Genomic DNA, 21395 nt, shown 5'->3' with positions numbered 1-21395 from the left:
ACCACCTCAGCCCCTTCAGAGTTTTATCTCAGAGGTGGTTCAACTTCCCATCTTCCCCACCCCTAGCTCTTCCAAAGTTCACTATCACCAAATGGAAAAATTGCTATAAGACTGGCTTTGGAACCAGCCCTCTCCTCCAGGCAACCAGCCAGTTCATGCTAGCTCTCTGACACTCTCCCACGCCCCCAGCTCCAGCGCCCCTGGATTCATTCTCCAGCTCCCTCTGCTGAAACCCAGGCTCTTGGCCACTCTACTCCCTCACCCTCCTTAATTTTTCTTCTCAGCACTTGTCGCCACCTGTCATATCTTATGTCTATTTGTTAAACTGTTTAGTGTAAGACAGTCCTCCCCCACAAGAATGTGATGACTTGTTCATTTATATATCCTCAGCAACTAGTGCAGTGCCTGGAATATAACAAGTGTTTAACAATTGCATGGCTCCCTCTCCCTCTCCCTCTCCCTCTCCCTCTCCCTCTCCCTCTCCCTCCCCTTTCTTCGGTCTCCCTCTCCTTCTTTTTTCGGTCTCCCGCTGTTATCGAAGCTGGACTGTACTGCCATGATCTCGGCTCGCTGCAACCTCCCTGCCTCGGGCTCCTGTGACTCTCCTGCCTCGGCCTGCCGAGTGCCTGGGATTGCAGGCGCGCGCCGCCACGCCTGAATGGTTTTTGTATTTTTGGTGGAGACGGGGTTTCACCGTGTTGACCGGGCTGGTCTCCAGCTCCTGGCCTCGAGTGATCTGCCTGCCTCGGCCTCCCGAGGTGCTGGGATTGCAGACGGAGTCTCACTAACTCAATGCTCAATGGTGCTCAGGCTGGAGTGCAGTGGTGTGATCTCGGCTCGCTGCAACCTCCACCTACCAGCCTCCTGCCTTGGCCTCTTAAAGTGCTAAGATTACAGCCTCTGCCCCGCCGCCACCCCGTCTAGGAAGTGAGGAGCATCTCTGCCTGGCCGCCCATCGTCTGGGATGTGAGGAGCCCCTCTGCCCGGCCGCCCTATCTGGGAAGTGAGGAGCGCCTCTGCCCGGCCGCCCATCGTCTGGGAGGTGAGGAGCGCCTCTGCCCGGCTGCCACCCCGTCTGGGAGGAAGTGAGGAGCGCCTCTGCCCGGCTGCCCCGTCTGGGAGATGAGGAGCACCTCTGCCCGGCTGCCCCGTCTGGGAGGTGAGGAGCGCCTCTGCCTGGCCGCCACCCCGTCTGGGAGGAAGTGAGGAGCGCCTCTGCCCGGTTGCCCCATCTGGGAAGTGAGGAGCGCCTCTGACTGGCCGCCACCCCGTCTGGGAAGTGAGGAGCACCTCTGCCCGGCTGCCACCCCATATGGGAAGTGAGGAGCGCCTCTGCCCAGCCGCCCCTTCTGGGAGGTGAGGAGCGCCTCTGCCCAGCCGCCCCGTCTGGGAGGTGAGGAGTGCCTCTGCCCGGCCGCCCCGTCTGGGAGGTGAGGAGCGCCTCTGCCTGGCCGCCGCCCCGTCTGGGAGGTGAGGAGCGCCTCTGCCTGGCCGCCATCCCGTCTGGGAGGAAGTGAGGAGCACCTCTGCCCAGCTGCCCCATCTGGGAAGTGAGGAGCGCCTCTACCCGGCTGCCACCCCGTATGGGAAGTGAGGAGTGCCTCTGCCAGGCCGCCCACTCTGGGAAGTGAGGAGCGCCTCTGCCTGGCCGCCCACTCTGGGAGGTGAGGAGCGCCTCTGCCTGGCCACTCCGGCTGGGAAGGGAGGAGCGCCTCTGCCCGGCCACCCCGTCTGGGAGGTGAGGAGCGCCTCTGCCCGGCCGCCACCCCGTCTGGGAGGAAGTGAGGAGCACCTCTGCCCGGCCGCCCCGTCTGGGAAGTGAGGAGCGCCTCTGCCCGGCCGCCACCCCGTCTGGGAGGAAGTGAGGAGCGCCTCTGCCCGGCTGCCCCATCTGGGAAGTGAGGAGCGCCTCTGCCTGGCTGCCACCCCGTATGGGAAGTGAGGAGCGCCTCTGCCCGGCCGCCCCGTCTGGGAGGTGAGGAGTGCCTCTGCCCGGCCACCCCGTCTGGGAAGTGAGGAGCGCCTCTGCCCGGCCACCCCGTCTGGGAAGTGAGGAGCGCCTCTGCCTGGCCACCACCCCGTCTGGGAGGAAGTGAGGAGCGCCTCTGCCCGGCCGCCACCCCGTATGGGAAGTGAGGAGCGCCTCTGCCCGGCTGCCACCCCGTCTGGGAGGAAGTGAGGAGCACCTATGCCCGGCTGCCCCATCTGGGAGATGAGGAGCACCTCTGCCCGGCCGCCCCGTCTGGGAGGTGAGGAGTGCCTCTGCCTGGCCGCCACCCCGTCTGGGAGGAAGTGAGGAGCGCCTCTGCCCGGCTGCCCCATCTGGGAAGTGAGGAGCGCCTCTGCCCGGCCGCCACCCCATATGGGAAGTGAGGAGCGCCTCTGCCTGACCACTCCGTCTGGGAGGTGAGGAGCGCCTCTGCCCGGCCGTCACCCCGTCTGGGAGGAAGTGAGGGGCACCTCTGCCCGGCTGCCCCGTCTGGGAGATGAGGAGCACCTCTGCCCGGCCGCCCCGTCTGGGAGATGAGGAGCACCTCTGCCCGGCCGCCCCGTCTGGGAGGTGAGGAGCGCCTCTGCCTGGCCGCCACCCCGTCTGGGAGGAAGTGAGGAGCGCCTCTGCCCGGCTGCCCCATCTGGGAAGTGAGGAGCGCCTCTGCCCGGCCGCCACCCCATATGGGAAGTGAGGAGCGCCTCTGCCTGGCCACTCCGTCTGGGAGGTAAGGAGCGCCTCTGCCCGGCCGCCCCGTCTGGGAGGTGAGGAGTGCCTCTGCCCGGCCGTCACCCCATCTGAGAGGAAGTGAGGAGCACCTCTGCCCGGCTGCCCCGTCTGGGAGATGAGGAGCACCTCTGCCCGGCCGCCCCGTCTGGGAGGTGAGGAGTGCCTCTGCCCGGCCGCCACCCCATCTGGGAGGAAGTGAGGAGCACCTCTGCCCGGCCGCCCCCTCTGGGAAGTGAGGAGCGCCTCTGCCTGGCCGCCACCCCGTCTGGGAGGAAGTGAGGAGCGCCTCTGCCTGGCTGCCCCATCTGGGAAGGGAGGAGCGCCTCTGCCCAGCCGCCACACCGTCTGGGAAGTGAGGAGCGCCTCTGCCTGGCCACCCCGTCTAGGAGGTGAGGAGCGCCTCTGCCCGGCCGCCCAGTCTGGGAAGTGAGGAGCGCCTCTGCCCGGCCGCCCAGTCTGGGAAGTGAGGAGCGCCTCTGCCCGGCCGCCCTGTCTGGGAAGTGAGGAGCGCCTCTGTCTGGCCACCACCCCGTCTGGGAGGAAGTGAGGAGCGCCTCTGCCCGGCTGCCCCATCTGGGAAGTGAGGAGCGCCTCTGCCTGGCTGCCACCCCGTATGGGAAGTGAGGAGCGCCTCTGCCCGGCCGCCCCGTCTGGGAGGTGAGGAGTGCCTCTGCCCGGCCACCCCGTCTGGGAAGTGAGGAGCGCCTCTGCCCGGCCACCCCGTCTGGGAAGTGAGGAGCGCCTCTGCCTGGCCACCACCCCGTCTGGGAGGAAGTGAGGAGCGCCTCTGCCCGGCCGCCACCCCGTATGGGAAGTGAGGAGCGCCTCTGCCCGGCTGCCACCCCGTCTGGGAGGAAGTGAGGAGCACCTATGCCCGGCTGCCCCATCTGGGAGATGAGGAGCACCTCTACCCGGCCGCCCCGTCTGGGAGGTGAGGAGTGCCTCTGCCTGGCCGCCACCCCGTCTGGGAGGAAGTGAGGAGCGCCTCTGCCCGGCTGCCCCATCTGGGAAGTGAGGAGCGCCTCTGCCCGGCCGCCACCCCATATGGGAAGTGAGGAGCGCCTCTGCCTGACCACTCCGTCTGGGAGGTGAGGAGCGCCTCTGCCCGGCCGTCACCCCGTCTGGGAGGAAGTGAGGAGCACCTCTGCCCGGCTGCCCCGTCTGGGAGATGAGGAGCACCTCTGCCCGGCCGCCCCGTCTGGGAGATGAGGAGCACCTCTGCCCGGCCGCCCCGTCTGGGAGGTGAGGAGCGCCTCTGCCTGGCCGCCACCCCGTCTGGGAGGAAGTGAGGAGCGCCTCTGCCCGGCTGCCCCATCTGGGAAGTGAGGAGCGCCTCTGCCCAGCCGCCACCCCATATGGGAAGTGAGGAGCGCCTCTGCCTGGCCACTCCGTCTGGGAGGTAAGGAGCGCCTCTGCCCGGCCGCCCCGTCTGGGAGGTGAGGAGTGCCTCTGCCCGGCCGTCACCCCATCTGAGAGGAAGTGAGGAGCACCTCTGCCCGGCTGCCCCGTCTGGGAGATGAGGAGCACCTCTGCCCGGCCGCCCCGTCTGGGAGGTGAGGAGTGCCTCTGCCCGGCCGCCACCCCATCTGGGAGGAAGTGAGGAGCACCTCTGCCCGGCCGCCCCCTCTGGGAAGTGAGGAGCGCCTCTGCCTGGCCGCCACCCCGTCTGGGAGGAAGTGAGGAGCGCCTCTGCCTGGCTGCCCCATCTGGGAAGGGAGGAGCGCCTCTGCCCAGCCGCCACACCGTCTGGGAAGTGAGGAGCGCCTCTGCCTGGCCACCCCGTCTAGGAGGTGAGGAGCGCCTCTGCCCGGCCGCCCAGTCTGGGAAGTGAGGAGCGCCTCTGCCCGGCCGCCCAGTCTGGGAAGTGAGGAGCGCCTCTGCCCGGCCGCCCTGTCTGGGAAGTGAGGAGCGCCTCTGTCTGGCCGCCACCCCGTCTGGGAGGAAGTGAGGAGCGTCTCTGCCCGGCCACCCCGTCTGGGAAGTGAGGAGCGCCTCTGCCCGGCCGCCCGGTCTGGGAAGTGAGGAGCGCCTCTGCCCGGCCGCCCCCTCTGGGAAGTGAGGAGCGCCTCTGCTCGGCCGCCCGGTCTGGGAAGTGAGGAGCGCCTCTGCCCGGCCGCCCCGTCTGGGAGGTGAGGAGCGCCTCTGCCCGGCTGCCACCCGGTATGGGAGGAAGTGAGGAGCGCCTCTGCCTGGGCGGCCCCATCTGGGAAGTGAGGAGCGCCTCTGCCCGGGCGGCCCCGTCTGGGAAGCGAGGAGCGCCTCTGCCCGGCCGCCCTGTCTGGGAGGTGAGGAGCGCCTCTGCCCGGCTGCCCTGTCTGGGAGGTGTACCCAACAGCTCCGAAGAGACAGCGAGCATCGGGAGCGGGCCATGAGGACGATGGCGGTTTTGTTGAAGAGAAGGGGGGGAAGTGTGGGGAAAGGAAGGAGAGATCAGATTGTTGCTGTGTCTGTGTAGAAAGAGGTGGGCATAGGAGACTCCATTTTGTTCTGACTAGGAGAAGTTCTTCTGCCTTGGGATGCTGTTGATCTATGGCCTTTCCCCCAGCCCCATGCTCTCTGAAACATATGCTGTGTCAACTCAGGGTTAAATGGATTAAGGGCGGTGCAAGATGTGCTTTGTTAAACAGATGCTTGAAGGCAGCATGCTCTTTAAGAGTCATCACCACTCCCTAATCTCAAGTACCCAGGGGCAGAAACACTGCAGAAGGCCGCAGGGTCCTCTGCCTAGGAAAACCAGAGACCTTTATTCATGTGTTTATCTCCTGACCTTCTCTCCACTATTATCCTATGACCCTCCCATATCCCCCGCTCCGAGAAACACCCAAGAATGATCAATAAATACTTCATAAATTAAAAAAAAAAAAAAAAAGAAAAAAAAAAAAAAAACAATTGCATGATGGGTGAATGAATGAGCCAATGAGACACAGCACCTGTCTCCAAAATGCCCTCGGTCTGGCAGCTGAGACAGACAGGAACAGTCATAATACAGAGAAATAACGTCTGTCATGGGGGAAGGGCGGGGGTGGTGGGGCTGAAAGGAGGCCCCGCCCCAGATTTGAAGTCTGGATTGAGGGGAATGAGGATGTGCAAGGCTGAGATTTGAAGGATGTGTCGCCATCACTCCACAAATGAGACGCACAGGGAGAGCCTTCCAGACAGAGAAGAGCCCAGAGATGAGAAAGAACCTGTTCAGGGAACCGAAAGCTGTTCAGTGTGGCAGCACCAAAGAGGAAAGGGAAGGAGTAGTAAGACACGGCTGGAGAGGGGGACACAAGCCAGACCCCAGACCTTTCCAGTTCCATTGGGGAGTGTGGCAATGAAGAGGGGGTGCTGTGGAAGGGCTTCCGCAGGGGTGGACACGGGCAGGCTGCAGGATGGAAAACACCCTCTGGCTTCTGGGTGAAGTTGGAATTGGGAGTTGGGAGGCAGGGAGGCCCATGGGGTCTCTGCAGGGGATGGAGGCTAGGTCTGCGCCAGGGCTGACAGCAGGGGTGGGGACACCCAAGACAGACCCCTTGGGGTTTCTGGCGGTGGCTTTGGCTGACAATAGGAACACCTCAAGCTGAGTGGGCTGTGAATGAGGGGGACTCATCCAGTGGGCAGAGGGTCTTCCCCCTCAGCACAGCCTGGGTGGATTTAGAGAGTGAAGAGTCCACATCCCGGACTCCTGAGCCAATGCTCTTCTCATTAGAGCTTCCAGGTTTAGCAAAATCAAAATACATCAACACATAGGATACCCTGCTACATGTGAATCCAGGTAGACAATGAATAATGTTTTAGTATGTCTCCCAAATTGAGCATCTGATATTTTATCTGGCAACCCTATTTTCAATAGCTGCCCCCCCCCATACACACACATGCACACACTCCTTTCTGAAGTAACACTAACAAAACCACACACAGAAATCTCCTAATCTGTGGTCCCATTGACATTTACATGTCATCCGTTCACCAAGTGCCTGCTCTGAGTCCCTGGCCCTGAACAGCAGCCCCCAGACTCCACCCGATTCCATCCTCCTGCCGAGTCTGGAAGCTCCCAAGAGCTGGCCCCAGGGCCCCCTCTGGGCTCTGCTGGGAGGGAGAGGAAGGGGAAGCAGGGCCCTGCCTGGCTCCACACTATCTCCCTCAGTCCCTGACCCACACCCAGTGAGACATTTCCAGGAAGTGGTCCCTGCCCAGGGCCTGGACCCCAGCGGCGCTCAGGGCCACAAGCTTGGGGCTGCTTCCTGGAACTGCCAGTCTCATCCTGTATCACTGTGGCCACATCCTCCCTCAGGCAAGCCCTGGGCTTGGTGGGGTCTGAGAGGCCAGGTCCTGGCCTGGGGGGCTCTATGCAGACCCAGCCATAGCAGGAGCCTGTGTCCCCACTCCCTGGAGCTGCCCAAGAGAAGGGCTAAAGGTTCCCATAATTCCTCGGGACCCTCATTAGCAAGGGGACCCCCTGCCCCAAGGCCTGGAGAGCCTGGGCTTAACCATGGGAGCTTGGATGGGTGCTCACATCACCCAGATGGTGGCGGGGGTGGGGAGAGTATGCCTGGAGTTAGTGTGGGAAAGAGGCCTTCTCTATGCACCGCTGGGGCAATTTTGTAGAAGATGTGATAAATGACCACCAGGAATTTCTATAGACCGGAAGATTGGGGAACTGGGAGGTCAGGGGACATGTGGCATGGCCTGGAGGCTGCACTGTGTGGGGACTATTCCTAGAACAGCAGAAAGTCAGCGAGGTGGGAATAGAGACCCCTCTGGGGAAAGAAACTGAGGCATGGTGAGATGTGCCTAAGAAGGGGTTGTGCCTACAAGGTTGAGCAGAGCTGGGCCTGGGGCTTAGACAGGCTGGCCTCTGAAACTCAGTTAACACTGTTAATAATAATAGCAAAAATACTAATGAGAATACCAGTAACCATTTACTGAGCACTTACTCTGTGCCAAGTCTCTTTATTTGAATTCTTTTACTTAGTCTTCAAAATAGGTACCACTATGGCCTCTATTTTACAAATAGGAAAACTGAGGCACACAGAGGCTGAGTGGTTTGTCCACAGTCTCACAGCTAGCAAGTGACAGAGCTGGCATTGGAGCCCAGGCAGCCTGGCTCCAGAGCCTACGCCACTCCCTGCCTGGTGAAGGAGTTATTTGCATCTAGAAATGTACAGAAGAGCAGAAGATGTCCCGGGAGAACTTTTCCCCAGGGGAAATCCTGCTCCGATTTTCTGCCTGTGACCTTCGACGTCATCAAAACTGCCCAATGGCTTGGGGCAGGGCCCTGAGCACCCATCCCAGCCCTGCTCTGGTGCCAGCTATGTCTGGGGTGCAGCCCCCAAGAGCGACAGCGCACCGCCGCATTGGGAAAAGAGACAAATGGCTGTGTAAACGTGTCTTGCCTTTCCTCCTGGAGGAAATGGGTCACTCAGTAGGCGCAGTCCTGCAGTTACGGCCTCTCCAGCTGGTGCATGGGGTCTGCAAACAGGTGTTTGAGTGATTCTAGATGCAGTCTTGGCGCCAAGGGCCTCTGAGTGTGGACCAGCGGTGCTCCCTAGTGTTCGTCCTGGGAAACGCACTGGCTTCATGAGCACTGTCTCATGAAGGTCTGGTGTAAAGGGTGATTCTCTGCAACTATGGCCTGAGCTTCGAATTTAAAACCCACACTCTCACGCCTACCTGCGCAAATTCAATCCTGCCCAATCACCAAACAGCCAGGTCACTGGGATCCAGCTGATTCAGCTGGAGGAGAAAGAAGTGTTTTCCTCTGCCCCCAAGAAAACTGTGGGATGGGCTACTGGTCCAAATGGTCTATGGAAGTCTTGGGAGCACCGCAGGAGGAGCCTCTGGGAACGGCGGAACCTCCCAAACTTTGGGAAGGGTGGGCTTGGACTTGGAGTCATCATAATTTAGGGAGTTAAAAGAAAAGAGGCCTCAGGCATAGGCCAGTAAAGTCTCAGAGCCTGGGTAGGTCCCACCCACCCCAAGCCAGGATGCCATCTGGCCCTCCCCCGGAGGAAGGTGGCAGGGCCAAGCAGGTGCTTCCAGGGCAGCCTGGATGAGATCCTGCCCCTAGCAAGCAGGTGGAGGCCGCGGGAATTCCCACCCCACGCTGACACTCTTCCCCCTGGTCTCATGCAATTTTTACTAAGCTCCTGGGTTAGGCTGGAACAAGGCCGCTTGCCCCCATGTCACAGCTATGGATACCTAGGGTCTGTGAGAAGTGGCAGGCCCAAGGTCATACAGACAGACTCAGAGACAGTCCTTGAAACTCGGCCTCCTGATGCCCAGGCTGGTGCTCTGCCCACATCCCTGGTGAGCTGGGCCCAGGTACCAGGACAAAGTTTGCTGCCCCAGGTAAGGTTGGATCTGCCCCGGAGCAAAATGTCAGGGAGAGGTAGAGCAATGCCTTCCCCTCAGTGCCTGGAGAGGCCGTGGAAGTGCAAAAGACCCCTTGGCAGTCACAGTGGCCTCTGGGGTCCAGTAGCAGGCCTGCCACCCTCTCTAGCGGGAGCTGTAGCCTCAGGCTACTGGCAGCCAGGGAGGCTGAGGGTTCCAGGCCAGGAGGCCCAGACTACGGCGTTGTCTGGGAGGAGCTGAAGGCCTCTATCTGTGCCTTGGCCTCTGCTTCTGAGCGGCACCGCTGGGAGCAGAACCACAGGAAAAGGAAGAAACCTGCAAGAGAAAGGCTGGTAGGTGGGAGTTCCACGAGGCAGCGTGGGCTTCCTCAAAGGCCAGGGTCTCCTTGGCTGCAGCGAGCTGGCCTCCCTGGGGCCCATGAGCAACTCCCAGAATCTCTTACTGTAGGAGGCCAGGGGGCAGAGCCTCAGAGCTGGAAGAGCTGCTGTGGCCAGTCCATCGGGTACCTTCATGCAGATGTAGCCCCCACCAGCTTAGCTAGTGGAGCTGTGGGCTGGACATCAGTCCCCCACTCGCCCCCTTCACCTGAACCCCTTTGGCAGTGAACATCCCACCAGCCATACACCCCCTGCCAGGCGGCTTCCTCCAGGCTGCCCTCTGGCCCTACCGTAGAGCGAGTTTAAGATGGTGAAGAGGAACAGCTGGGGCAGCAGGAAGACGCCAAAAGAAAAGAAGGCCAAAGCCCAGGTGGTTCCCAGCAGCACGGTGAGGCCCAGCACAGTGACAGTGTCATGGCAGGCCCTGGAACTCGGTGCATCCACCCGCGCCCGCAGCCTGCGCAGGGTCCACAGTGCCCAGGCCAGCACCACCAGGTTGAAGAGGGACGTGAGGCCGCCGTAGCCCATGACCAGGACACTGTGCACCACGGGGCTCCGCACCCAGCATCTGCAGGGGAGGGTGACGTGTCAGGCTCACGGTGGCTCCCAGGCCTGCGGGGAGGCCAGCATCACTCCCTGAAGCCCCACTCGGTCTCCTGGCTCAGGCCCTATTGTTTCTTGCCAGACTGAACACACGGTGAAACCCCTCACCTGGCTTTCTAGCCAGGCCACCATCAGAGGACACATCTGCCTCCTTGGTCAACAATCTGAAGCTCCCTCATGCGCACCTTTCCAGTCACAGTGGTTTCTCTCACGTCCCCGCGTCTTCACCCCCTGAAAATTCTTCCTCTCTCCTTTCCACATCTCACTCCTCTCTGCTTCCATGGCCAGCCCAAGGCCGGCATGCCCCATCCTCTATTGGATCCTTGGCCCGGAGCCCTGTTTCCTGGAAACCTCCCCTTCCACCCCACTACATGGTTGTCACTGCCTCATCATCATCTCTGCAGTGGGACGCCCCTCCCCAGGAGCCACTCCCCACCTAGACGGGGCCACCATGGCCTGCGCTGGAGAGTGGGCGGGCTGCCAACCCGTGGCTTGGTGGACAGGGACCCTCCAAGTGTCAACCTGAGAGCACGCAGAGCAGCAGGAGAGCCCACTGAGGGCTGAGCACAGAGCCATGGAGAACTAACCAAAGCCAGCCCCGGTCCCGGGCCCTCCTGGAGGCCTCTGCGCTTTGCCTCCCCAAGTCACCTTCAAGACAGATGCCACCTTTTAGTCGAACACAATGTCATGCTGAGGCAGGAGAATAGGGTTTAGAGAGAGGGAACGTAAGGACTTCCTAGAACTAAATCAAATGGAGGCCAGGCGCGGTGGCTCATGCCTGTAATCCCAGCACTTTGGGAGGCCAAGGTGGGCGAATCACTTGAGGTCAGGAGTTGGAGACCATCCTGGCCAACATGGTGAAACCCCGTCTGTACTAAAAATACAAAAATTAGCCAGGCATGGTGGCGGGTGCCTGTAGTCCCAGCTACTCGGGAGGCTGAGGCAGGAGAATCACTTGAACCCGAGAGGCAGAGGTTGCAGTGAGCCAAGATCGCACCACTGCACTCTAGCCTGGGTGACAGAGCGAGATTCCATCTCAAAATAAATAAAAATAAATCAAATGGAAACACTTCAGCTGTGACAGAAAATATCCTCTCCATTTACATAGGGCGTATGCCAAATGACTTTGTAATTTTACTTCATCCTCTTCATTTACAGAGGGCGTACACCAAGTAACCAATGGAAACCTCTAGAGTGTATTTAAACCTCCACAAATTCTGTAACAGGGTTCTTGAGGCCCTGTGCTCTGGCCCACTCCCACACTGTAGCGCGTACTTTCATTTTCAATCAATCTTTGCTTTTGTTGCTTAATTCATTCCTCACAAAAAAAAAAAAAAAAAAAAGGTTTTTTTTTGAGAGGGAGTCTCTGTTGCCATGCTGGATGGAGTGCAGTGGCGTGATCTTGGCTCACTGCAACCTCCGCCTCCCGGGTTCAAGCAACTCTCTCTCAGCCTCCTGAGTAGCTGGGACTACAGACACCCGACACCACGCCCAGCTAATTTTTGTGTATTTTTAGTAAAGACAGGGTTTCACCATGTTGTCCAGGCTGATCTCGAACTCCTGACCTCAGTTGATCCACCTGCCTCGGCCTTCCAAAGTGCTGGGATTACAGGCATGAGCTACCATGCCCAGGCTTGTCCCATTCTTGGTTCAAGACGCCAAGAACCTGGACACCCTCCACCAGTAACGATGTGCTTTATGTGACTTGTCCCCTGCAATCCCCACAACAACCCATAAGGCAAGTACATAATCATCCTCATCCTGCAGATGAGGAAACTCAGGCTCTGCTCAGGAACACATTCCAGTTAGAGGCAAAGCTGGAACCTAAAGCCCCAGGCTCAGAGCCTGAGCCCCTAACTGTCACAATCCCCTGCTCAGGTTCACTTTGTGGCTCCTGCCCCTTCAGTCACAAGGGTCCCAGGACATTATTTTGGGATTCCTCCAAGTTGATGAGTGTGGTAGGCGACCACTCACTTTCACCACTAGGGAATATCACCACGGGGGCAGCTCTACCACAGTCCATTCATCCAGCATCCCGTCAGCAGACATCTGAATGATTTTCAAGGGTTGTATTTGTTTTGTTTTGTTTTTTGAGATGGAGTCTCACTCTGTCTCCAGGCTGGAGTGCAGTGCCGCAACCTTGGCTCACTGCAATCTCCACCTCCCAGCTTCAAGCGATTCTCCTGACTCAGCCTCCCGAGTAGCTGGGATTACCGGCGCCCGCCACCACGTCCGGCTAATTTTTGTATTTTTAGTAGAGATGGGATTTCTCCATGTTGGCCAGGATGTGTTTTTTATTTGTTTGTTTGTTTGAGTCGGCGTCTCGCTGTCGCCCAGGCTGGAGTGCAGTGGCGTGATCTTGGCTCACTGCAACCTCTGCCTCTCGGGTTCAAGTGATTCTCCTGCCTCAGCCTCCCGAGTAGCTGGGACTACAGGCACCCGCCACCATGCCTGGCTAATTTTTGTATTTTTAGTACAGACAGGGTTTCACCATGTTGGCCAGGATGGTCTTGATCTCCTGACCTCATAATCTGCCCGCCTCGGCCCCCAAAGTGCTGGGATTACAGGCGTGAGCCACCGCGCCCAGCCTGTTTTTGGTTTTTAACTGATGTTTGGGTTTAGGAATGTGTATATACATAGTAAGAGATGTTTTAAATTTAAGATTAAAAAAAATCACAAACCCCAAGGTAATTGTTTCCTGAGAGGAGACGGCAGAGTGAGGAAGACCCAGGGAGAAGCTGGCTTGTAGGTGGGTGTTCTCTAACATCTGTGCATTAGTGGGTCCTGTGGACGTGTCACTAAAGCTCCTTTGTCCTCATCACATTATTATATAAGAAAATAGGCTGGGTGTAGTGGCTCACGCCTGTAATCCCAGCACTTGGGGAGGCCAGGGCAAACGGATCACCTGAGGTCAGAAGTTGAGACCAGTCTGGCCAACATGCTGAAACTCTGTCTCTACTAAAAATACAAAAATTAACTGAGCGTGGTGGCAGGCACCTGTAATCCCAGCTACTCGGGAGGCTGAGGCAGGAGAATCGCTTGAACCCAGGAGGGAGAGGTTGCAGTGAGCCGAGATCACACCATTGCACTCCAGCCTGGGCAACAAGAGCAAAACTCCATCTCAAAAAAAAAAAAAAAGAAAGAAAAGAAAATACATCTTCAGAGAGTATGTAAACTAAGGCCAGAGCCTCTGTTTCCTCATCTGTAGGATGGGGATGATTATGTACTTGCCTTATGGGTTGTCGTGGAGATTGCAGAGAACAATTCATGTAAATTGAAGTCACGTGTCCTCTGATACACCCAAGCCTCACTGTGAGAGGGATCAGCCCCACCTAGGTAGCACGCAGTGCCCCGGCCTTGCCTCAGGGGCTGGGGGCCCGGCTTTGGACCAGCCTGCCAGAGACCAAGCCCCAGCTCTGCCACTGACTGGCTGGGGCTCCTCAAGTACAGTTCTTAAGCTGCCTGTTTCTCAGGTGCCCTAACTGTAAAATAGGGCTGGCAACAGGACCCGGCCCTTGCCCTTGTGAAAACGAAGCCGGCTGATACCCAGGGCCTGCCACAGAATCAGCCCCCATCCTGAGCCTGCATCAGCCAAGAAGGAAAAAGATTCCACAGCCGGCTGCAAGTGAGTGATGGGCCCACGGGGGTTCCTTAGGCTAGTCTATGTCTGGCTGTTAGAAATGCTGCATAATAATAAAAAGCTTAATGTCCTCGCCTGCAGGGAGGGGCTATAAAAAAAAAAAAAAAAGCAGCAGTATGTCCCCCGGCCCCTAAAGGCCCACCTTGCTGCCTCTCTTTGCCTCCCCCAAGCCCAGCCCCCACAGCACTCTTGTCCAACTAGGAGGGCTTGAGAGGCCTGGCAGGTCGGGAGGAGTTGGAGCCTGGGTAGGTGCAGCAAGGTGGTCTGCAGGGGAACAGAGTCAAGTGCAGGCTGAGTCAGACCCTCAGGGCCTGGGCACTGGAGGGCAGGGCAGGAGAGAGGAGGTGGGAGGCCCGCTGCCCTGGCAGGTTGGCGAGCAGATGCTGGCTTCGTAGACTTCGCCAGCATAGAACACAAGGCTGCCTCTTCAGGAGACCTGGATCCATGAAAGGGATGTGGTGGAGCCCCCTGCAAACCCCCCTGTCTAAGCCCCAGCTCCCTCTCTGCCCCACAGCCAGTGCCTTGCCTCCAGGATATTCCATTTGGAGCCCCAGGCCCATGTGGCCCTTCTGCCAGGCCAGGGAGCCCACTGCAGCCCTGAGGGCACTCACATGGACATGTTCTGGAAGGCTGTGCCATTCTCCCAGCTGTCGAAGACGGGGATCGTGCAGGGTCCGTATACCGAGCTCTTGACAGAGAGGGAAAGCAGCACCAGGAGGGCTGGGGCCCCTGAGAGGTGGGACGAAGGCTCAGGAGATGTGGGAGAGGGCTGGCCCTCGGTCCCTGGGGCTGCTGACACAGAATTTCACTGGTCAAGGGACAACTGGGAGGAGACTGTTCTGAGCCCCCGGCTTCAGAGCAATGAGCCTGGTGGTTTGGAGGAAGCTCTCCTCCAAGATGATGTTAGTGATGGCTGTATGACGGAACAGTGGTGGAGGGAGGAGTGGTCACACTGGGAAGGTGCTGGTGGGGAGCAAATGGGAGGGAGGACTGGGGAACTGCTGAGGAAATAGAGATAAGCAAGAAAGGGGCAAGGATGGTGATGAAGGTACCAGTGATGGTGCTGCTGGAGATAGAGAAGGTGGAGGAAGGGATGATGGTGGTGATGGAGGTGGAGTAGGTGGGGGAGGAGGTGGTGACGGTGGTGAAGGAGGTACAGAAAATGATGGTAGTAATGGAGGTAGAGGATGTGATGATGGTGCTGATGGAGGTGGAGGAGATGGAGGTGATGATGGTGTTAGTGGAGGTGGAGGAGGTGATGATGGTGACGATAGAGGTGGAGAAGATGGAGGAGGTGATAGTGATGATAGACATGGAGGAGGTAATGATGATGATGATAGAGGTGGAGGAGATGGAGGAGGTGATGGTGATGATGGAGGTGGAGGAGGTGATGATGCTGATGATGGAGGTGGAGGAGGTAATGATGGTGATGATGGAGGTGGAGGAGGTGATGATGGTGATGATGGAGGTGGAGGAGGTGATGATGCTGATGACAGAGGTGGAGGAGATGGAGGAGGTGATGATGATGGTGATGGAGGTGGAGGAGGTGATGATGGTGGTAGTAGAGGTGGAGGAGGTAGTAGAGGTGGAGGAAGTGATGATGGTGATGACAGAGATGACAGAGGTGGAGGAGATGGAGGAGGTGATGATGATGGTGATAGAGGTGGAGGAGGTGATTGATGATGGTGGTGACAGAGGTGGAGGAGATGGAGGAGGTGATGATGGTGATGATGAAGGTGGAGGAGGTGATGATGGTGATGATAGAGGTGGAGGAGATGGAGGAGGTGATGGTGATGATGGAGGTAGAGGAGCTGATAACGGTGATGATAGAGGTGGAGGAGATGGAGGAGGTGATGGTGATGATGGAGGTGGAGGAGGTGATGATGGTGGTGATAGAGGTGGAGGAGATGGAGCAGGTGATGATGGTGATGATGGAGGTGGAGGAGGTGATGATGGAGGTGATGGAGGTGGAGGAGGTGGTGATGGAGGTGGAGGAGATGATGGTGGTGATGAAGGAGGTGGAGGAGGTGATGGAGGTGGAGGAGGTGATGATGATGGTGATGAAGGTGGAGGAGGTGGTGATGGAGGTGGAGGAGGTGATCATGGTGGTGAAGAAGGTGGTGATGTAGGTGGAGGAGGTGATGATGGTGGTGATGTAGGTGGAGGAGGTGATGACGGTGGTGATGAGGTGGAGGAGGTGATGGCGATAACGTAGGTGGAGGAGATGATGACGGTAGTGATGGAGGTGGAGGAGGTGATGGTGATAACGAAGGTGAAGGAGGTGATAATGGTGGTGAAGGAGGTGGAGGAGGTGACGATGGTGATGACGGAGGTGGAAGAGGTGATAAAATTAGTAACATGGAAAGTAGAGGTGGGTGTAGACAGAGTTCACAGCTGGTGGTCATGTAATGGCCACTAGGATGATGAGGAGGAGAGGAAAGAAAGGACTAAAGGGGGTCAATACCCTGCCCACCTGGAGGTCTGAGGAGGAGGAGAGGAGAGATGATGTGCTTACCCCAGCCTAGCACACCAAGCTTGAGCACATATCTGCGGATGTAGATGTTGTAGACGCGCCCAAGGAGGAGGCAGAGGTTGAAGCCCTCGATGGCCATCCAGGTGAGGCAGCTGAGCAGTGCATAGTGCAGGGCAGCGGCCAGAGCCGTGCATGCTGACCCGGGCACAGGAGACATTGCGAATGCGGGGCTCAGCAGGAAGGCAATGTTCAGGAGCAGCACAGAGGCATGCAGGTTCATGTGGATGCGTGTTAAGGAGTCACTCTGCTTCCTGCAGGTGAGAGAATGGCCCTCCATGGCCCAGGGACATCACCCAGGCAGCACTACCCACTGGGCGCACAGGTGCATGCCGACGGGGAAACTGAGGCAAAGAAGGGGCAGGGATCCCACAGCAGTCGCATCACAAGGCTGGTCTCCCGCCTCCTGGCCCCCACCCTCTGGAGAAGCACACCCAGTTCTAGTGGACTAAACGGGACACAAGGAAGGGTGATGTGCCACAGTGCGGGGCAGGCCCCGCACTGTGGCAGCGGAATACCTGAAACGGAAGTGCAGCAGGACTGTGATCAGCGAAGCCACAATGGAGATGCTGCAGCCCACGAGGGAGATGTACGTAAGAGGTGCCAGCAACTCTGCAGGGACCAGGGCCGGGGAGAGTTGCTGCAGGAGGGAAGAGGGGCTGGAGGCCAGAAGCATAGTATCGCCCTCCCTCCCATCTTCAGTCAGAGGGACCTCCTGAGGCCTCCTCTCCAAGTCCCCTTCCCCACAAACCTAGCCATGGACCTGGCTTGAACAAGGCCATGGCAGATACAGTCAGTTTTGCCCCCTCCACAGCTCCCATCTCCCTCTTCTTCTATGAGTACCTCCCTTCTCCCACACCCTATGCACCTGGGGGGTTCCACCACTTTGCCCTCTTCATGCAGAAAGGGGCGCCAGGCCTGGTCAAGCAGGGCCCTCCCTCCTCCTGCCTATAGTGATTGGGTCAGGGATGAGCACATGGCTGGCAGAACTGGGTAAAAGAAGATTTTATTCCACTGGCCTGAAAGCTAGCAGGGCATGAGCCTGGAACTGCTGCCAGCTATATTATTATCTCACAAGGAGATCCTATTTGAAGGCTAAGCCAGCACAGAGCAAGCACAGTTGAAGGACAGAGATAGAGTGCTATCTTAGTGATCTTAGTGATCAGCCCCTGGATCAAGCCATGCCTGAAGCCTAACCCAGCCTTTCCAGAAACATGAGTCCATAAAGTTTTTTATCTTTTTTTTTTTTTTTTTTTGCTTAAGCCCATTTAAGTTGGATTTTCTGTCCCTTGCGCCAGCTTTTGCCTTGCTTCTCTGCCACAGACACAGGTCCCTCTGCAGCTCTGAGCCCCACTCAGGATGCATACATACCATGAGAACAGCAAAGTAGGTGAGGTGGTTGCAGCGGCAGAGCACCTGAAAGCGGGAGGGCTGCTCTGTACGACAGCCCTCAGGGCTCCAGCCCCCCCAGGGCTGTTTCCTGGCTCCCTCCTTCCAGAAGACACAGGTCAGATTATAGCCTTCCTGGGTAGAGATGCTGGGGTCAGTCATAGGGTGCAGAGGAAAGGCTGCGGATCAGTGTCTGGGAGTCCTGGGGGCCAACGGTGACTGAACTGCACATTTGCCAACATCTTACCAGGCACTGGCTGGCCTTTGGCCTCAGACAGTCTCAGATTCCAGTCCTACCTCCACTGTGGGCTCGCAGAGTGACCCTGGCAAGATGCCAAGTTGCTCTGAGCCTCAGTTTAGTCATCTACAGAATAGGATCATTCATACCCATGTTACAACAATGATGGAAAAACAAAAGGCAACATGGAATCTTGAGTGTCCAGCTCTGGCCTTTTATATAGTAGGCACTCCATAACCAGCTGATCCCTTCCCCTCCTCCCCGTGGGGAACAGCAATGTGCTCAGACCCATGCCTGGTCGGGGGAGACTCATCCACAGACAATCCTAACGCCAAGCCACGTGGGTGGAGAAGTGGAGGAAATGACACAGGCAATCACAGAAAACCATGGAGGGCAGGCAGAGCTGACCCAAAGGGAGAAGGGGAGGTGGGGGCCCTGAGCCCTTAGAGGACGTGTTGGATTTCAGCACGAGTAGGGCAAGGGCATTCCAGGTGGAGGGAACCGTAGTGGCAAAAGCCCAGAGCTGAAAGGAAAGGATGATGGTGAAATTCAGAGTGCAGGGCAGTCCTGGTGAAGCTGAAGGGAAGATGGAGCCAGAAAGTAGAGGCTCCGGGCTTTTCAGGAATGCCAGGAACCAGAAATGGAGGCACTGAGGCTTGTGAGCCACCCCACTCCGCCCCCACCCCCAACGAGCAGCCCTGTCTTTGTTCCAGGATCAGCATCTGCACTTCCCCTAGGAGCTCACTCCTTCACCCCAGTCCCTGGGCCGTGTGACCCAGGCCTGGCCAATCCACACATTCTATCCCCCTGGGCACAGTGACAGGTGCAGGGATGGACATGTGACCCAGCTGAACCTTTAAGATCCTGAGACCCTGATCCACGCTGGGGCAGGTTGGGGGTAGGGAGTAGGGGGAAGAGCCTGATGGGAAGAGGGAAAGGAAGTCTGGCTCTCCAGCATCCATCATGCCACAGAACGGACAGCCAAGGCAGGAGACCACTGCTGAGATGGAGAGAGACTGAGCCATGAGGGCATCAGATCCATCCCTGGATCCAGCCGTGCCTGAAGCTGGTGGACCACCCCTAGACATTTCATTGATGTGTGCCAATCAGTTCCCTCTGTGCTCAAGCTGGCTTGAGGTGGTCTTTTCTCACTTGCAACTGAAAGAATTCTGACAAATGCATGAGTAAAAACTTCTCTCTCTCTTATTTCTTGAGCAGGAATTTTCAGTGTGATGGATTTCCAAGATGGTTCCACAGATTTGGGTCTAGTCAAACCAGTGTTCAACAGGAGAGTCACAGAGGGGCAGGGGTGTAGTGGAAACGGAGGCGCCCCCAGAAGTACCAGGCTTTGGTTGTGCCAGAAGCTGATGTTCACCGGATCCCTGAGGTTGTTCACGTGCCCATGACTCAGCTGGGCCCCCAGGACGTAGTTGTTGAGCAGAGATGAGTTGTTTTCATCCTGGAAGGGCAGCAGGAGAAGGGCTGAGTGGAGGGGAAATGGGGAGGCTCTGGGTAAGGTCTGAGCTCCGCTTCCCTGGATGAGAATAAGCAGCAAGAGTTTCACGTGTGCAGCGTGAAAGCTTTCCCAGCCTCCCAGCCTCCCAGCCTTCCCAGCCTCCCAGCCTCCCAGCCTTTGCGTGTGCTGTTCCTGCCCTGTGGAAAGCTGTCCTCTCACCACCCCCTGCTCCACCTCTCACTCGTTTAATGCATTCCAGCCTCACGCCCTCCACCTCACCACTATCCTCACTCACTTTCAAAGCCAAGGTTGAAAGGCACCTTCCCCAGAAGCTCCCCTGGACTGCCCACTGGGAAGAGCCCCAACCCCACCCTGACTCATCCATCCCTCTGGATCTCTATGGCTATAATCAACCTTGTGCTGACATTAAATCCCTAAGGTCAGGCCGGGCACAGTGGCTCACGCCTATAATCCTAGCATTTTGGGAGGCCGAGGCAGGCGGATCACTTGAGGCCAGGAGTTCAAGATCAGCCTGGCCATCATGGTTAAACCCGGTCTCTACTAAAAATACAAAAATTAGCTGGGCATGGTGGTGCACGCCTGTAATCCCAGGGAGGCTGAGGCAGGGGAATCGCTTGAACCCAGTAGGCGGAGGTTGCAGTGAGCCGAGATCATGCCACTGCACTCCAGCCTGGGCAACAGAGCGAGACTCTGCCAAAAAAAAAAAAAAAAAAAAAAAAAAAAAAAATCTCTAAGGTCTTAGTCTAGGCATCAAGACAGAGAGTTCTCTGAGGGCTGGGAATAAGTGCCTTCTTGTCTGTCTCCCGCCTAGTGACAAGCACATCGTAGGTTTCTTAGGTCTCATTTGCAGATTGTAATTATACCTTCCTACCATTCTGCTAAAGCTGGCAGGGAAACTGAGGCCCAGAGAGGGACAATTGCTGGCTTGGATTGCACAGATGGCTGGTTGGTCTCACTCAGTGCTGGTCACCCAGAGGCCAGGCAGTGACATGGGCGCCTGCAGTGGATCCCAAGAAGGGGCCGGCACCCACCCTCCTTGGCCCGCCATCACACTGACCTTGAAAAAGTGGGTGTTGGAGAAGTAAATACAGATGAGCCGCAGCTCCCTGGGGCGGGTCTTGCAGGCGTCCCAGGTCAGCTCGGCAGGGAACTGCATGGCATGCTGACCCCGGGCATGCTGACCTCCAGCCTGCGGAGAGTCACAAACAGGCTGTCTGGCAACCAGGACCTGTAGACCTGACCCCAACACCTTCACTGCCTCCCACTCCCCGTGAAACCTTCCTTGGGGTTTCTACCCACAGAACCTTCTCCCCCAGGCTGCATCTCCTCCCAGACTTCCCAAGATCCCAAGCCTTCCGTCCATGCTGTTCCTGAGTTTTGGATGTTTACCTGACCCACTGGACCCCTGAAGATGGAGCTACCTCAGCACCCGGCCCCAGCCCCAGCCCCAGCCCCTGCCAGGGATCCAGCTGATCACCCCAGGGTCCTAAAAGGAGCCAGGGTTCCTGGCCTCTCCCACAGTGCCTCCCCCAGGGGGCAGCCTCCAGCCAAAGCAAGAAGAAGACTCTGCCCTGGAGGGGCCATAAAGCACCTCCCTTTCCACAGTTCACACAGCGAGTATCAGCCCCATTTTACAAAGGAGGCAACTCACTGCCAGTTAGGGCAGAACCTGGACTGTGGGGTGTGGGGAGGACAGTGGAGCCTAGAGAAAGTCCAGACCTTAAACGCCTGGAGGACTTCTAGGGCAGGGCAGCTGGCCACACCCCAAAACCCGCAGCCTCTGACCTGGGGCACCCGCTTCAGAGTGGCACTGGTCAGCGAGAGGCCAGAGAAGTCGCAGCTCAGCTTGAAGGCCAGAGACTGGATGGTGGGTGTCTGCAAGGTCAAGTTGTAGCCTGGGAAGCTGGTGTTCAGTAGCATCTGCTCCAGATGGTAGAGTTGACTGCAGCCCAGAGAGATGGCCAGGAAGGCCAGAGCCCGGAGTGGGGTAAGGGTGAGAGGGGGCTGTAAACAGCCTGGGAGGGCAGGGCCTCCCCACCCACACTTCTGTCACTCCCACCTCCAGACCACTGCACACACAGCATCC

At 58.0% G+C, this 21395-nt stretch overlaps 1 protein-coding gene across 1 annotated transcript in view; it reads right to left on the bottom strand.

Moving 5' to 3' along the window:
• Positions 1-7628: 7628 nt before the first annotated feature.
• Positions 7629-21395, bottom strand: part of ADGRG5 (adhesion G protein-coupled receptor G5) — a 34135-nt gene continuing 20368 nt past the window's right edge. Inside the window, exons 5-13 of the mRNA XM_063717306.1 lie at positions 21095-21251; positions 20367-20498; positions 19175-19291; positions 17577-17729; positions 16724-16845; positions 16191-16459; positions 14287-14404; positions 9723-10000; positions 7629-9370 (exon numbers count right to left, since the gene is read on the bottom strand). Coding sequence (XP_063573376.1) covers positions 9270-9370; positions 9723-10000; positions 14287-14404; positions 16191-16459; positions 16724-16845; positions 17577-17729; positions 19175-19291; positions 20367-20498; positions 21095-21251 — 1447 coding nt within the window. The 3' untranslated portion in view covers positions 7629-9269. The remainder of the gene's footprint in view (positions 9371-9722; positions 10001-14286; positions 14405-16190; positions 16460-16723; positions 16846-17576; positions 17730-19174; positions 19292-20366; positions 20499-21094; positions 21252-21395) is intronic.

This window comes from Pongo abelii, chromosome 18 (assembly GCF_028885655.2).
Source record: "Pongo abelii isolate AG06213 chromosome 18, NHGRI_mPonAbe1-v2.0_pri, whole genome shotgun sequence".
NCBI lineage: Eukaryota > Metazoa > Chordata > Mammalia > Primates > Hominidae > Pongo > Pongo abelii.
The sequence above is the reverse complement of the archived record's forward strand: the minus strand, read 5'-3'. Positions and strand labels throughout refer to the sequence as shown.